Source organism: Xenopus tropicalis, chromosome 3 (genome assembly GCF_000004195.4).
Source record: "Xenopus tropicalis strain Nigerian chromosome 3, UCB_Xtro_10.0, whole genome shotgun sequence".
Classification (NCBI taxonomy): Eukaryota; Metazoa; Chordata; class Amphibia; order Anura; family Pipidae; genus Xenopus; species Xenopus tropicalis.
The window spans coordinates 27698685-27715541 of NC_030679.2; the positions used below are offsets into that span (position 1 = coordinate 27698685).

Consider the following 16857-nt stretch of genomic DNA (forward strand, 5'->3'; position numbering starts at 1 on the left):
GGATCTAGTGGCTTCCCTTAAAGGGGAAGACCAAAATGATTTGTATTTCACACATGTCTCTGTAAAATAATCATGAATTAAGCCATTGAGAATGCATCTTTCAAACAGCCGAATTAGCCCAATACCCGTAGATGGGGATATCAGGAGAAGATCCACTCGCTTGGCGACCTCGCCAAGTGAGCGGATCTTAGCATGTATGGCCACCTTAAGATAACATAAGCGCTGTGCAGGTTAATGGGAACCAGTTTTAATAACTATTTACAATAATAAGGGTCCAACATCTTGAAGAACATAGAGAAGACAAAGCCACAGTTCAAACTGGCAGATCAGTGGTGAGAAAAGGAAGCTATGTATGATTTGATATACAATTGAAAAAATGAAAATCTTTTTTTTTTTTTTTTTTTTTTTTTTAATAATTAGTAGCAATACCTTCAAGGCCACAGGACTTGCAATGTTTAACCCATCCAGAAGAGGTTTAAATCGTTCCATTTCCTCCATCTCTGCTCTCTCCGTAAGGGCTTCTAGAACACGCTCATGCCTAAAAGAGTATTGGCAAAAGTCCATTAACAACACCCCACTGATATTGCAATCACCCTATCGGAATACAAATCTAGGGACATTCAAGTGCATAGCACAAGAGAACCTAATTCAAAGCTAAATAGCTAATAAACGTTTAAAGGGGACATTTCAAACAATGACAATTAAAATTTGTAGTCCCCCATATTTCCCATTTTACTATTTGAGAGCACTGAGGACACCCCGACAACATATTCTTCATAATCTGTTCTTAGAAAATCTGCCACTTTTAGATAACATCAATAAGATGTTTTTTTCTTTATGGCCCATCTCAAATGGGTCATATGAATGTCACTGTATAAGGATTACTATCCTTAGAGAAGTTGTTCACCTTTGAGTTAACTTTTAGTATGATGTAGACAATGAAATTCTGAGACAATTTAATTGGTATTCATTTTTTTTTTTACTATCTGTGGTTCTTTAATTATTTTACTTTTTACTCAGCATCTCTCCAGTTTGGAGTTTCAGCAGCTATCTGGTTGCTAGGGTCCAAATTACCAAAACAACCAGAGAGTGGTTTAAATGAGAGACTGGATTATGAATAGTAGAGGGCCTGAATAGCAAGATAAGTAATAAAAAGTAACCACAATTGAAAAGATGGAAAGATTTAGAAAAAAGAGGGGTTAATAATTAAAAATGTATATATATAAAAAATAATTAATGAAGACCAACTGAAAAGTTGAATAGTATAGCCATTTTATGACATACTAAAAGTTAACGTAAAGGTGAGGCAACCCATTAATATTAGATTATTTAAGTACAGGTAAAGGATCCGTTATCTGGAAACTTCTTATCCAAAAAGCTCCAAATTACATTAAGGCTATCTCCTACAAAATCCATTTCAAGCTAATAATTCTCATTTTTATAAATGATTTCCTCTCTCTCTGTAATAATAAAACTTCGTTGTAATTAAGCTGCATGGATCCATATTGGTGGCCAAACAATCGTGCTGGGTTTTTATTTTATGTTTAAATGATTTTAACAGTTAGGTATGGCGACTGGAATTATGAAAGGCTCTCATTCTGGATACTATACCCCAAACAGTCCTTTTTAGCCTTGTGATACAATAAAGCAACAGAAGTGGATAGTAAAACAATATTGTAAACCATTTTTCACTTGACTACTTATCAAATCAACGAAGAGATAATTTCTGATACAGAACATATACAGATGTAGCATTGGGTAAGATGGGTAAGGTACAGAAGGATCCAATGATCTTACATGTCCTCTGGTTGTGGCAGGATGCACAGGGCAGAAAGCAGCTTCAAGGAATCAATCATCATTGCAGGGACAGATCGATCTACTGCTCTCGCTAACAGCAAAATGCCATCTTCTGTGCCCAGCATTGCCTTAATTCCAAACTTAAGGGTAATAAAAAAAAAAAAAAAAAAAAAACAGTCAATATTGCCCCTTTAATTCATTACATTACTTATATGTTTGCAACAATAATAAAATGACCATGTAAATATCAATCAAGGCTTTTACCAAAATTTAATTAGCTTTACTGTGCCGTTTCAAGAAAAAAAAATATTAAACCCGTGTCAATTGAGCTCTTGCTGTGTTACAAGTTAAAGCATATATACAGCTTCCTGCTGATATATGCTATGGGTTACTGCTCCTGGCCAAACTTGGCACCTTTAATTACATATGGGGGATAGCATTTAGGGACGCATTGAATCCAGGTTGCAGGCAAGGAATAGGTAGACTATGTGAAAGATTTATATCAAACAGAGTTCAATTGAATGAATGTTGAAAGTTGATTTTACGTTTCGGGACATTTTTTTGTTTGCAAAAAGCCAAATGTTAAATGTTTTTGAAGGGCAAAATGGGATTTGTTTGGTAATTGTCAAATCCTTTGTGAAGACTTCAATATTTATCTGCATACACAAGTGGTGTATTTAGTGCATCTCTAGGTCAGACAGACATCTTTGACAGTGACAGACAGCTGACAGCACTGAATGCCACCGCTGCACTGTAAATAAAGCAGAAAGATGTAAATGACTTACATTGTTATTCATAAAAGCTTTCAGACATCTGATGATCTCATGCTCGCTTCTAACATCCCGCAAGCTATTCAAAAAGAAGGTAAGAAAAATACTATCAACATATTAGTCACATAAGCGTGCATATTGTCTAAGATTTCCTTGCTCAATTGTGCCTAGTACGGGGAAGATGATACAGTATCATGGCATCTCTCTGCTGAGGCTACAAGAAAAGGTAGAGGATGATCCTGCTGCTGCTTTGCTGGGAATATGGTATATTTAGCTGTTGTCTTCTTTTGTAGTTTGCGAAATCAAATCATCCCACCGGCCTCTAAGTAACTTCTCAACACAGAGAATCAGAGATAGGCTTGATTAATCTTAAATCACCCACTGGTTTTTCTCCACCAAGATTCTGTGCATTTGTTGTGTGGCGGAGAAACTGCAGATGTATTCAAGTGACCTCCTCTGCGCTATACTTGTAGGTTGGGGGCATCTTTGACATGTCACAACATCATGCTATATGCATCTATCGCACTGGCTGCCTTAATTCCAGCAGGGGGTGCTGCAGGTACAGGGTTCACAGACTGGGTCCAGGAAGCAAGTAATCAGGTCCGGTGCAGGGAGAGGGTAAAATTGCAGGTCTGGACAATGTTTTAAAAACTGGACCAATGCCATACTCTACACTGACATTCATGGAACTGCCTGGCAGTATGCTGACCAGGAAAACTTCAGTCAGAAAATGCTCAAGTGCACATTTTCAGGCCAAAATCCACCAATGCGCATGGTGACAGGCAGCTGCCATGTAAGTCAAAAGCAGACTACACTGAAGTACTGCCAATTTTCTTATTCCATGCAGATAACAGAAAGAGTGACATTAGACTTAAGGAAACAAGGCAAAGATCAATAGAACACCATACAGTAACTACATGCTATGCGGTAGAGCAGTGCATTATTCACTTTACGAAGAAAACCCTGTACTTACGATGCTTGCTCATCCTGTATTCTTTTGAGAATTTCTAAAAGGCACGAAAGACCCTCTGCACCAAAATTCTGCACCCAGCTGGAAAAAAATGTAAAAAGGAACATTATAGCAATCTGAGAAATGTAAATTAATCACATATTTAATGATTTGTTCTTGATATTTGAAAATACAAAGAAAGAAAAAAATAAATAAAGCCTCTTACCTGACAGGATTGTTATTTAAAGATACTCTTAGTGACTCTAAGCACAAAAGGAGGGAATTGTCTCCTAGTCCGGATTTTAAGTCTTGAATGTACATTAATGCAGAACGAGAACTCTCCTTTTTGCTCATGCCCTATATGAACAACAAAAACAGAGTGCCTGATTATTAATCGTTATAACAGCATACAAATTACAGCGAGGCTTGAACATTTGAGACGTTTTTTGTATTCCCTTAATTCCTGCATAAATATGACCTAAAACTGCTTTTCGTGCAAGTCCTAAAACTAGAAAACAAGAACCCAATTAAACACCCAGTTAAAAAAAAATGAGCCAAACACATGCATTTAATTATAAGAAAAATGATCCAAAGTGACTTATTTGTGTTGGGCAAGTTTGTAAACATTTGGTAGCCCAGTGATTTTAACTTTCCTTCTTCTTTTGTGAGAAAAAAAAATCAGGGGTGAAAGAGTGGGGGGGGGGGACGGACGACTGCATTATTTAAAAGAACAGTTCAGTGTAAAAATGAAACTGGGTAAAATTTATTGACTGCGGAAAATAACAAATAATTGTAATATAGTTAGTTAGACAAAAATGTAATCTATAAAGGCTGGAGTGAGCAGATGTCTAACATAATAGCCAGAGCTCTACTTTCTGCTTTCAGCTCTCTAAGCTCTTAGTTAGTCAGTGACTTTAGGGGGCCACATGGGATATAGCTGTTCAGTTAGTTTGTGAGCATGCAGGTCAGAATCAAATGCAAACAAACTGAACAGTTATGTCCCATATGGCCCCCCTCAAGTCACTGATTGGTTACCGACTGCTAACAGCTTAGAGAGCTGAAAGCAAGAAGTAGTGTTCTAGCCATTATGTTAGATATCTGCTCACTCCAGCCTTTATAGATTAAACTTTTGCCTAACTAAATATATTGAAAAAAAATTATTTTGCGCAGTCTATCTATTTTGCCCATTTTTATTTTTACACTAAACTGCTCTTTTAAAGAACAGAAATCTGATCCACGGCAACCTATACAATTTTTTGCTTTCATTGTTCTATCTGCAGCTGGCTGAAAAAAAGCAAACCTGATTGGTTGCTCTGGGTTACTGCCACTGGGCAAATTTGCTTTGTGTGATCAATAAGCCCTAAAATGTATTACCCACCCCAGGAATGGTGAACATTCAAAGACGACCCCATCATTTTAACTTAATTCAACCCTCAAACGTTCTAGACGAGAAATAATTGGCCCACTACTTGTAATATAAAGTGGATCTCAAAGAACTCCAAGCTATGTGTAAGGACCTAAAGGTGTCTGTTGCATTGGTGTGCGTCAGTGTTAATGAGTCCACCATCCGGAAAACACAGAGTAACAATGGTGGTGTGAATGGCAGAAATTGTAAGCGAAAGTCACTAGCTCTTGTCTTTGGTAGGTTTTAGAAAAATGACGAGAGGCACCCTAAAGAAGTTTAAGGCAAACTTAACTTACAGCTTTGGATGTGTGAAGATATTGGGAAACCATCTCTCTTTTTATCATTATATCCTTTTCTCGTAGCGGTTGCTGCTTCTCAGGATTGAGGTTCATATCATCCTATGTGCATACAGAAGGGCGAAAAAAACATAAATCAGTACCAGACAAATAATCTGAAAATACTGCTGAGGGACTTACATCAGTAAATGTCACCCTAAAGTAATATGTAACCTGTTGAGAACACCAACCAGCTCTACCATTTACTATACTATTTCCATTGTGTAATTTGTTTTTTTTGTTTTTTTTAAATTCCATTTTTATTCTCTTTATGTATTTTTTCCTCACAATGAATTATCATTACGTTTATAATATCCTGATTTATCTTGTTTGTATTTATAGGTATACGAGCTGTTATTTGTCATATCTTTACCAAAATTTTTAGCCATAAATTTTGCCCATTCTATATACAGTGGCTTGCAAAAGTATTCGGCCCCCTTGAACTTTTCCACATTTTATCACATTACAGCCACAAACATGAATCAGTTTTATTGGAATTCCACGTGAAAGACCAATACAAAGTGGTGTACACGTGAGAAGTGGAACGAAAATCATACATGATTCCAAACATTTTTTACAAATAAATAACTGCAAAGTGGGGTGTGCGTAATTATTCAGCCCATTCTTTGCCCATTCTTCTTTGCAAAACAGCTCCAGCTCAGTCAGATTAGATGGACAGCGTTTGTGAACAGCAGTTTTCAGATCTTGCCACAGATTCTCCATTGGATTTAGATCTGGACTTTGACTGGGCCATTCTAACACATGGATATGTTTTGTTTTAAACCATTCCATTGTTGCCCTGGCTTTATGTTTAGGGTCGTTGTCCTGCTGGAAGGTGAACCTCTGCCCCAGTCTCAAGTCTTTTGCAGACTCCAAGAGGTTTTCTTCCATGATTGCCCTGTATTTGGCTCCATCCATCTTCCCATCAACTCTGACCAGCTTCCCTGTCCCTGCTGAAGAGAAGCCCCCCGAGAGCATGATGCTGCCACCACCATATTTGACAGTGGAGATGGTGTGTTCAGAGTGATGTGCAGTGTTAGTTTTCCGTCACACATAGCGTTTTGCATTTTGGCCAAAAAGTTCCATTTTGGTCTCATCTGACCAGAGAACCTTCTTCCACATGTTTGCTGTGTCCCCCACATGGCTTGTGGCAAACTGCAAACGGGACTTCTTATGGTTTTCTGTTAACAATGGCTTTCTTCTTGCCACTCTTAAAAAAGGCCAACATTGTGCAGTGCACGACTAATAGTTGTCCTATGGACAGATTCCCCCACCTGAGCTGTAGATCTCTGCAGCTCCCCCAGAGTCACCATGGGCCTCTTAGCTGCATTTCTGATCAGCGCTCTTCTTGTTCGGCCTGTGAGTTTAGGTGGACGGCCTTGTCTTGGTAGGTTTACAGTTGTGCCATACTCCTTCCATTTCTGAATGATCGCTTGAACAGTGCTCCGTGGGATGTTCAAGGCTTTGGAAATGTTTTTGTAGCCTAAGCCTGCTTTAAATTTCTCAATAACTTTATCCCTGACCTGTCTGGTGTGTTCTTTGGACTTCATGGTGTTGTTGCTCCCAATATTCTCTTAGACAACCTCTGAGGCCGTCACAGAGCAGCTGTATTTGTACTGATATTAGATTACACACAAGTGCACTCTATTTAGTCATTAGCACTCATCAGGCAATGTCTATGGGCAACTGACTGCACTCAGACCAAAGGGGGCTGAATAATTACGCACACCCCACTTTGCCGTTATTTATTTGTAAAAAATGTTTGGAATCATGTATGATTTTCGTTGCACTTCTCATGTGTACACCACTTTGTATTGGTCTTTTACGTGGAATTCCAATAAAATTGATTCGTGTTTGTGGCTGTAATGTGACAAAATGTGGAAAAGTTCAAGGGGGCCGAATACTTTTGCAAGCCACTGTATACAGGTGTAGAGGAAGATCTTGGCATGGAAGAATCCTCATTTTACGTTTTCCAGGTAACCAGAAAGAAGTGGTGTAAAATCAGGGAAATGTAATATCGGGGGTCACAGAAAAATGGTTGGAAAATGTGGAAAAAAATTTAAATTTAGGGTATGTAAAATTGAGGTTTCGTATTTTATAATTTTATTGTACCTGTATGGAATCTGCATATAGATTTACATAATGTTCAAAAGATTTTATGTTACCACTAGATGGCAATCTTTCCTATTTTTTTTTTTTTTCGTTGCCCCATTTACAATGCTGCAATTTTTAATGTTATAATATAGCTCCTCTGGAACAATCTAAAAGCACAATGTGAATGTACAATACTGTCCTTTTGTTCAGGGATTCATGCATGTAATCCATTTAAGGTTAAAAAGGCATATTTTGGCACCTGAATCTTACATGCAGCATGTGAGTGCAGTCAGTTGTATTCCAAACAAATATTCTGATTGCTGTATCAAGTAGTATTGATCTAGGGCAGAAATAAGTTTACACCCCCAATAAAAACTCTAAGGGCTCTGGCACACGGGGAGATTAGTCGCACGTGACAAATCTCCCTGTTCGCGGGCGACTAATCTCCCCGAATTGCCATCCCACCGGCGAAAATGTAAGTCGCCGGTGGAATGGCACACGCCGCGCAGGCGATTTCGGCAAATCGCCGATGTTCCCTCGCAAGGCATTTTCGGCGATTTGCCGAAATCGTGCCGCATCTGCCATCCCACCGGCAACTTACATTTTCGCCGGAGGGATGGCAACTCGGGGAGATTAGTCGCCCGCGAACAAGGAGATTAGTCGCGGGTGACTAATCTCCCCGTGTGCCAGAGCCCTAAAGGATCTTCAAGCATGAGTGTCTAAGTGGACAAACAGACATTCCCCTAAATCTGTCCCCAAGGAAAAACCTCCAGTCACTACTCAAGGGTCCCTAGAGAAGACAGACACACAGTTTGGAAAGCAATACTCTAGAGCAGTGATCCCCAACAAGTGGCTTGTGAGAAACATGTTGCTCACCAACCCCTTGGATGTTGCTCTCAGTGCCCCCAAACCAGGTAGTTATTTTTGAATTCCTGACTTGGGGGCAAGTTTTGGTTGGATAAAAACAAGATTTACTACCAAATAAAGCCGCCTGTAAGCTGATAGTGTGCATAGGGGCTGCCTAATCTTAGCCCTTATTTGGCTCCTCCATGAAATTTTATGATGGTTGTGTTGCTCTCAAAGTCTTTTTACATTTGACTGTGGCTCACGAGTAAGAAAGTTTGGAGATCCCTGCTCTAGAGTATTAATTGAAGCCATGGAATGAAGACTGGGCCCAATTCACTGATGCATTCTTGTGTAGTAAAGTAGGTGAGCAAGTGTCAACCTCATGAAATAAGTCTGACCAAACTTTCAGGCAACAGTCACAGTAAAAGCCACCGGGGATCCATTTTGTATCTCAGTTTCTCTTACAAGCCACCCGTAAATACATCATTTTAAACTGTTGTAATTACTGTAACAGATGAACGTACACGAGTGTTTAATGATACATCATTGTGCTTCCGCTAGCACTTTTCCACCCCATTATCAAATTTCCTCACAGCCATTTAACATACCAGCATTTTTTCAAACAGCTGAAGCACAACATCATCTTCGAGTTCCTGCAAGGTTTGGAGGGGGTTTGAGTTATCTGGGAAGTTGGTGGAGTTTCTGTGTGATGGATAAGGCTTTTCCTTTTCTTTCTTCATCCGTATACTGGTAAATCGTTCAAGCTAAAAGACAATACATTCATTATATATCTTTGTACTAACTGGAAGAGCTATAAGTGCATGATATTCCTATGAGGCATTATCACTGGAGCACTATATACTTGCATGCATGTATGTGTTTTTAAAGTGACACAAAAACATAAAGCAAAAAGAGGTTGAGGTTAAAAGCCAACTTCTTGGAATGTTTATTATTGACAGACATGTAAAAATATCTAAAAGCAGAATCTAGAACCAGTGTTGGGAACAATGAAGCAGGTTATTTAGGCCAATGGTATTTTCAGGGAAAAAATAAGCCCCCACTCAGTGGCAGGCGCATCCCATTATCGAAGTGCAGACTATAACTTCAGGTTCTGACCCGCTGTCAGTCTTCCAATAACACTAACAAGACACAGGGGCTCTAGCAGCAGCTTGTGAGCTGTCATGGTATTGTAAGTAAGTTTAAGAGCAAACCCAAGTAAAGCAACAGTTGGCATGATATAACTTGTGTCTACACATGGGCAGAGATTGGGTGCCAAGTCTCTTAGTTTTTTACCACATTGGCCCAGGAATGAAACCAATGTAACCAGGTTTCATTCAGATATTAATCAGGTTTGGTGGAAAGGATGTTATCTAAGGGCTGCATTGGACCTTGTGTCCCATCTTCAGCCCAGAGCATTTCAGTGACCCCCTAACGATGATTTTCAAACCTGCCCGATCCATTTTCTGATTTATGTTGGATAAAAAATTGCTAGATGTGTGATGGTTCCCTGTCCACCTAGCGTTACGATATGATTTCACCGATTTGTTGGATCACACTGAAATTGGTCATTAGGGAGATTAAAATCTTTTTGTTTATAGGCACCTTAACTCAATGATTTGGCCCACAATGTGGGTAGTGACAAAAGATCTGCTTCTCTGGCATCCTGGGCAAACAAGCAAAGCATTCCCTAAATTTAAGGCCAATTTAATGCCCAAGGTCCTTTTCTAAGACGGTTCAAACATATGAAAAGCTCTATAAAAAATCAACATTCATATTAGAACATTAAAATAATCATTCAACTGGTGCTTTATTTAAAAAGGTATTGATATGTTAGAGACATTAGCCAGTATGTAGCACTCACAACCAAACATCTAAGACACATAAATATACAATGGTAGAAATACAGATTTGGTCCGCTAATGTTCGTCTTTTATACTGAGCAATTTAATCATGGGGGAACTAACTGTGCATGGACATCTTTATTTTTAAATTGGCCATACAGGGGCCAACATGGTTGACAAATGAAATCCTAATACTCATTCCAATGTACATTGCATAAGAAAGCTGGTCATGGGGGGAAGCACAGTAGCCTCATACTATACTTAAAATAAGTCAAGGTTACTCTGGCCTTTAAAAGTACCCTAATAAATTCCAAAGCTGGATGGCTGATTTATGAACAACCCTGCAGCACGTGGATTTCATAGATGCCATTAAAAAATGATGGCAATGCTAACTGAACATGGGAACCAAATCTTTACACCACCACTGAATACGTCTTACATGCAGTTGTAGAGAAAGGGAGTAGACGCATGCATGAATGAGACCATTCTTACCTCATCTACCATCAGCCGCTTAAAGGTCTTTGTTGTGAAGTTAAATATAAATATATAAGAGGGGGGGAAAGAAAAAAAAAAAAAGGAAGAAATCAATTGGACAGAAAAAAATAACCCACATAACCCACAGATCATGATTTAGAGAGACAGAAACCAATTACCATTAAAGAAAAAAATGAGTTCACCGATTTATGTAGACTAGGATAAGACATGCAAATATAGAGCCCAACATATAACCTGCTAAACCACATGCAATTAGAAACTGAACGGCATGATCAATGATTACAATATGCACATTCGCCCATAGGATACAGAGCAAGAGCAGCTCAGCTGTGTGCCAAGGCCTATGCCAGACCTGAATGGCCCTTTTCAGACAGATATTACAGATAACAGGGTCTTTCCCACTCATTTCAACAAACTGCTAAAATAATACAGATTCCCATTACCCATGCCAGTCACCGGATATATCTGAACCACACCCAAGAAATGAGACCATGAGGCCATCTACATCTAACAACTACTACCAACTAGATTTCAGAATAAATAGAATAGGCTATGCACTCCATTATAAAGTAAGTGTTTTTCTGTTTGCACTCTTGGGCATTCAGGAAACATGTCTCTGGCCTATGAAATAATGCTGTAAACCAGACATGGTTAAAACTCTACATAAAACTATAGAACTTTCCAAAAGACTGGCATTTATACAGCTCAATATGAACAATATGATGATCAACTTGGGAGTGGGTATTACACCATGCAGCAGAGTATTTCTCTAACCTACTTGTTTTCTTGGAAAAGACTGGGGCATCTAGCCAAACATTTATCACCATGCAATAGCAACATCTGTACGTCCTGATAATCATTATTATACCTCCCAATTGTCCTGATTTTCACTGGAGAATCACGATTTTTATTGCATATTTCACTGCATTGCTCTGCTTTTCAGGGGACTCAGTAAAAATGAAAGATGGCCATGTGTTCCACTGTGGAACGCACATCCATATCTTTAACCTTTTTCATTAATCACTGCTGGTTTCCTACCACTAGAGGGCAACGTCTTGCCAAAAAGATGCTGCTAATGCCGGGCCCCAAGGTGTCCCAATGGTCAGAGATTAAAGATGGAGAGAATGTAATGATATAAGCAAGTGTGTCGGTCTACTTAAGTATTTAAGGAACACCCCCATGTTAATTTGTCTCTGGAACTGTTTTTTGGTATTAAAAACACTGGTGTACTCCGTGGAGCAGATTTATTATGCTGTGTAAAAAACAGTGACAAAATTTGACACAGATCGCCAGGTTTGAAGTGTAAAAAACTGAGTAAAAGCCGAGTAACTTTTTTACGCATTTTTTTCTCCCGCCGGATCTTTCGCAAAATCTGGATGACGTTTGAACGACGGACATCTCTATACATTTTACACAGCTTTTACACCAATTTCATTTTACACAGCAAATAAATAGGCCCCTGAGTGTCTGATGCTACCATTCCAATCACAGAAAAGCATGTGTTTTTGTAAAAATGGGACTGAAAAGTACTAGATCCACGGGGTGCTATTTAATTGAGAAATAAAAAGAACTGGGTTTGCAATGGCACCTACAGGTAAGTATATATCATATTAAGTGGCCTATTAAAGAATCATGCCAAACTGGAATAAACATCAGTTAATATTGCTGTCTGCTTATATACAGCCAGCCCAAACATGTAGCAGGCTTTTTGGTGGAAGTCATGCAAAACATGGCTAATACGCCCCGCTAGTGTAAATTTAGCCTACCTTGTGCCTGCCCCCAAGTGTTTTTTATTTATTCGGGTGCAGGCACAGGTAGGGGCATTTTTGACCGTATGGAGCGTATTCTCAGATAGCGTTTTTCGCCTTGCCACAAAATCCGCTCCATAAGCTACGTGTGGCATTAGTCTAAAGTTTGGCTGTTCCTGTAGGACTATTCCTCTTGATCTCATTCATTTGAAAACACAACCCTACATACACTGTTGAAGCCTAAGCAATAATCATAATTGAAATACCCTACCTCAGGGGTCTCAAACTCGCGGCCCGCGGGCCATTTGCGGCCCTCGCTACAGTATTTTGTGGCCCGCACCAACGCCTTCTCAAAAGCAATGAATGGATCGCGATTTTTATTGCGATTCAAGGGATAATGCAAGGCACGGCGGGCGGGAGCTGCTGATTGCGGAAATGACGTTATGCCATCATAATAGTTATTATAGGAAGACGTTCTGTGTGCACAATTAGCTCCTTAGCAGCTAATTGTGCACACAGAACGTCTTCCCATAATAACTGTTATGATGGCATAACGTCATTTCCGCAATCAGCAGCTCCCGCCCGCCGTGCCTTGCATTATCCCTTGAAAGCCAATTTTTGGTGAAATCCCTTATGCGGCCCAGCCTCATCCTGACTTTGCCTCCTGCGGCCCCCAGGTAAATTGAGTTTGAGCCCCCTGCCCTACCTGCTTAACTAGACACAGAACTGGTGAGATTTGTTTCTATTTAGGGTTTGTAGATTTGCAGTGGCTGATAAATTCCACAAGAGGGCAGGGAACCCCACAATGACAACTGGTATTCAAATATCTGCAGCTTTCAGAAGAGCTAAAGCAAACATTATATTCATACAAATACACAGGAGCTCCTTTTTGTTCTATGATGTTTAATACATGCTACTATTATATTTCCATAAAGGGCACCTATCACCCTCAAATCGTTTCCCCCATCAGAGGTGCAGACTAATAGAGCCCATACTCCGGCTAAAAAAACGACTATTGTTTTCCCCAACCGGATGAGGGCCCTATTAGTCTGCACCTCTGGTGGGGGAACCAATTAGAAAGTGATAAGTGCAGCACCTTCCTGGATTCATTCTCTGCACATCTAGTTCTGACTCCAGACACAATGTAGCAGAAGCCAGAGAAAAAAAAGGGATAAATAAATAGTTCTTGCAACTGCAATCAGATAACTTTGAAATCACTCTACTTCCAATTTACTCACACTTTAATGATTGTAAATTGGAAGTTGCTTAGAATTACTTACTATTTTCATTATGCAAAAAGTAGTTTTGAGGTGAAGGACCCCAAATGGTTTTAGCAGGGTTGGTGATCCAAATTATGGAAAAAAAACAACCATTCATAAGCAGCAAGGATTGATATTCTCTTGCAGCTGCAAAGTCAGCCAGTAGGTGTCACTAACTGACCATCTATGAACTATTAATTAAAAATATCCAGATTTTTATTACGAAGAGAGTTTAGAATATAACCAACAAATAAGCAGCTTTAAAGAAAATTAAATACTGTCAATGATATGCCTCACAAAGCAAAATGAAGGCCCTGCTTAGACAGTTAAGGGTTTGGCTTATGGTACATGGGATTTATACCTACCATAGAGCTCAGGTAAATATGTATATAATGGCAATGTGTGCCATGATCTGCCATAGGCAGAGAATGTTACCATTGCTGCACTTGTGGTCAAAACGTCCTGTACGCCCTATAACTAATGGGTATGACTGGTTCCCCATGGTGTGTTGACATTTCCTGAAACAACAGCTAGGAGTTAGGATCCTCCACCCAGAAAAAAACAGTTTTCTGAAAGAACTAAAAATTCTGAGTGACTTTACAATGTACAATTATGTGGCAACCAGACAACTACACCTAAATAAAAGGAGAAATCAACCAACAGGAGGAGAGAGAGAGAACAGTTGTCCTGGGCCAGGTGGGTTTTTTAGGGTATGGGAGGGGGCCGGCAGTGGTGCGCTTACATGTTTAGCCAGGCCCCTCTGTTCAAACTTCACCCATCCAATCCCTGTGCAGCCCTACCAGGACTTAAACTTCAGTGACAAACCAGCAGTACGAAAAGCTGTGTAGGTGGAAACATGGAGGCACCAGGACTCCTGTCCATCTTTCCCAAGTCTGCAGCTCCCGGCAGATCCAAGTAAGTGCAGCACTGCAGGGGCCCCCTTTAAGGGTGCCTATCTCTAAAAAAAACAATTCCCCCCCCACCAGAGAAGTAGGTTAATAGAGCCCATGTTCTCGCAGTGGGAAACAATATATTATTCTCTAAATTTGCCCCTCACTACTGCCACCTGCAGGAAGCTCCCGAGGAGGGTGGCCAAGCTGGGGCAATACATGTGCATAATGAGTGACACAGAAGATTGGGAGGAGTATCTACCGCTCCTATGTCAGGCACATGTGCCAGGAGACTCGCCCATTATGCTCAAGAGCACCATACAACATGGCCGCCTGCATGGGAGAGCTTTCCCACTGTGGCAGGCCTACTGCTCACAGGGGCAGGGGGCCCTGATAGTTATGTTGTGCGAGGCTCTCTTGACTTCTGAGGGCAGCCCTGATTATCAGTAAGGACAGTGATTAGGAAAAGCAAAGGGGTATTTTTTGTTTTACTTCCTTTCAAAATGCTCTGGGGGAGGTAATAAGATCAAACAATAATTAGCCCATTATATCTGAAAGCAGTAAAAATAAATATTGTTGGTTCGGATTAAAAGATGTATACTGCCCCTTTAGCATATGTTGGATTACAGATGTGATTTTAATTATTTCACCAAATTACACTGATCCTACTGGCTGGAGAGGGGATATACCCTGCTCAGGCAATCCACCATGTTTTTCTGAGTAGAAAACACCCTGTGTCTGCCACTGGACCTGCTTTTAGCTTTATCTCCTCCCCCAGAACATTATGGTATATAATTACATAATTTCTTACCCTGCCTCATTAATAATCATCTCATTGTGAACTTTATTAAAAAAAAAAACATGTAACAAAAACTCCCCCTTTAGATATAATTAATCCGTATTGAGGCAACACAACCCTATTGGGTTTATAAAATGTTTAAATTATTTCTTAGCCACCTTTATACATGGTGATCCAAAGTACAGAAAGATACCTTATCCAAAAAACCCACAGGTCCCGAGCATTCTGGGTAACAGGTCACATACAAAATTGCTGGGAAGTGCACCTCCCTACATTTTGCCAGCTGGAAAATATCTGCTCAGTTTTAATGAAAGCTTTGATTTGTTTAAAAAAAGCCAAATGCTGCTGTGCACAAGTCAGTGAGCATGATCTGTAAAATTACTGAAAAAGGTTTTTCTTTTGCCCTCCACCCACTATTACAGAGTTGTGGCCATAGGGCAGTTCCCTGAGTCAGCAGGGTGGAATGTTACAAAGAGAGAAGTGATTACACCTATTTGGCAGGGCAACTGGGTGTGTGACCAGTGCGCAGTGCTTTTTCCTGTCCCCAACCCAAACCTCTCAAGCAACAAGGAAAGGTTTGGAGAGATCACACCAGTCTTCTTCAAGTAAAAAGAATGGCTGTACTTTATTGACTGCTTCCAAAAAGCAATATTTTTTGATGGAACTGCCCCGCTGAATGGCTTATTGTATATACACAGCATTCCTTCTCTGCCCCTGCTCATTATTCAAGCCCAGTAGAACAGAGCAACCCCTTTTCTTACCATAGGAACTGAGGCTTTATGTTCATTCTGTAACAATCCCCCAACCATTGCAGTTATGGCAGCTTCCATGACTGGCCAAGATGCAAATACAGGTCCTTCTCAAAAAATTAGCATATTGTGTTAAAGTTCATTATTTTCTGTAATGTACTGATAAACATTAGACCTTCATATATTTTAGATTCATCACACACAACTGAAGTAGTTCAAGCCTTTTAAGTGTTTTAATATTGATGATTGTGGCATACAGCTCATGAAAACCTAAAACTCCTATCTCAAAAAATTAGCATATTTCATCCGACCAATAAAAGAAAAGTGTTTTTAAAAAAAAAGTCAACCTTCAAATAATTATGTTCAGTTATGCACTCAATACTTGGTCGGGAATCCTTTTGCAGAAATGACTGCTTCAATGCGGCGTGGCATGGAGGCAATCAGCCTGTGGCACTGCTCAGGTGTTATGGAGGCCCAGGATGCTTCGATAGCGGCCTTAAGCTCATCCAGAGTGTTGGGTCTTGTGTCTCTCAACTTTCTCTTCACAATATCCCACAGATTCTCTATGGGGTTCAGGTCAGGAGAGTTGGCAGGCCAATTGAGCACAGTAATACCATGGCCAGTAAACCATTTACCAGTGGTTTTGGCACTGTGAGCAGGTGCCAGGTTGCTGCATTGACCCTGCCCTTGATAAAACACAGTGGACCAACACCAGCAGCAGACATGGCACCCCAGACCATCACTGACTGTGGGTACTTGACACTGGACTTCAGGCATTTTGGCATTTCCCTCTCCCCAGTCTTCCTCCAGACTCTGGCACCTTGATTTCCGAATGACATGCAAAAGTTGCTTTCATCCGAAAAAAAGTACTTTGGACCAC

At 40.0% G+C, this 16857-nt stretch overlaps 1 protein-coding gene across 4 annotated transcripts in view; it reads right to left on the minus strand.

Moving 5' to 3' along the window:
* Nucleotides 1-16857, minus strand: part of diaph1 (diaphanous related formin 1) — a 140411-nt gene that overhangs the window by 94035 nt on the left and 29519 nt on the right. For 3 of the 4 annotated variants that reach the window (XM_031898781.1, XM_031898780.1, XM_012959695.3), the window contains exons 2-9: nucleotides 10530-10556; nucleotides 8805-8960; nucleotides 5218-5319; nucleotides 3743-3873; nucleotides 3541-3618; nucleotides 2583-2646; nucleotides 1798-1937; nucleotides 430-538 (exon numbers count right to left, since the gene is read on the minus strand). In XM_031898781.1, the coding sequence (XP_031754641.1) occupies nucleotides 430-538; nucleotides 1798-1937; nucleotides 2583-2646; nucleotides 3541-3618; nucleotides 3743-3873; nucleotides 5218-5319; nucleotides 8805-8960; nucleotides 10530-10556 (807 nt within the window). The remainder of the gene's footprint in view (nucleotides 1-429; nucleotides 539-1797; nucleotides 1938-2582; nucleotides 2647-3540; nucleotides 3619-3742; nucleotides 3874-5217; nucleotides 5320-8804; nucleotides 8961-10529; nucleotides 10557-16857) is intronic. The other variant, XM_012959694.3, reaches the window with a different exon arrangement.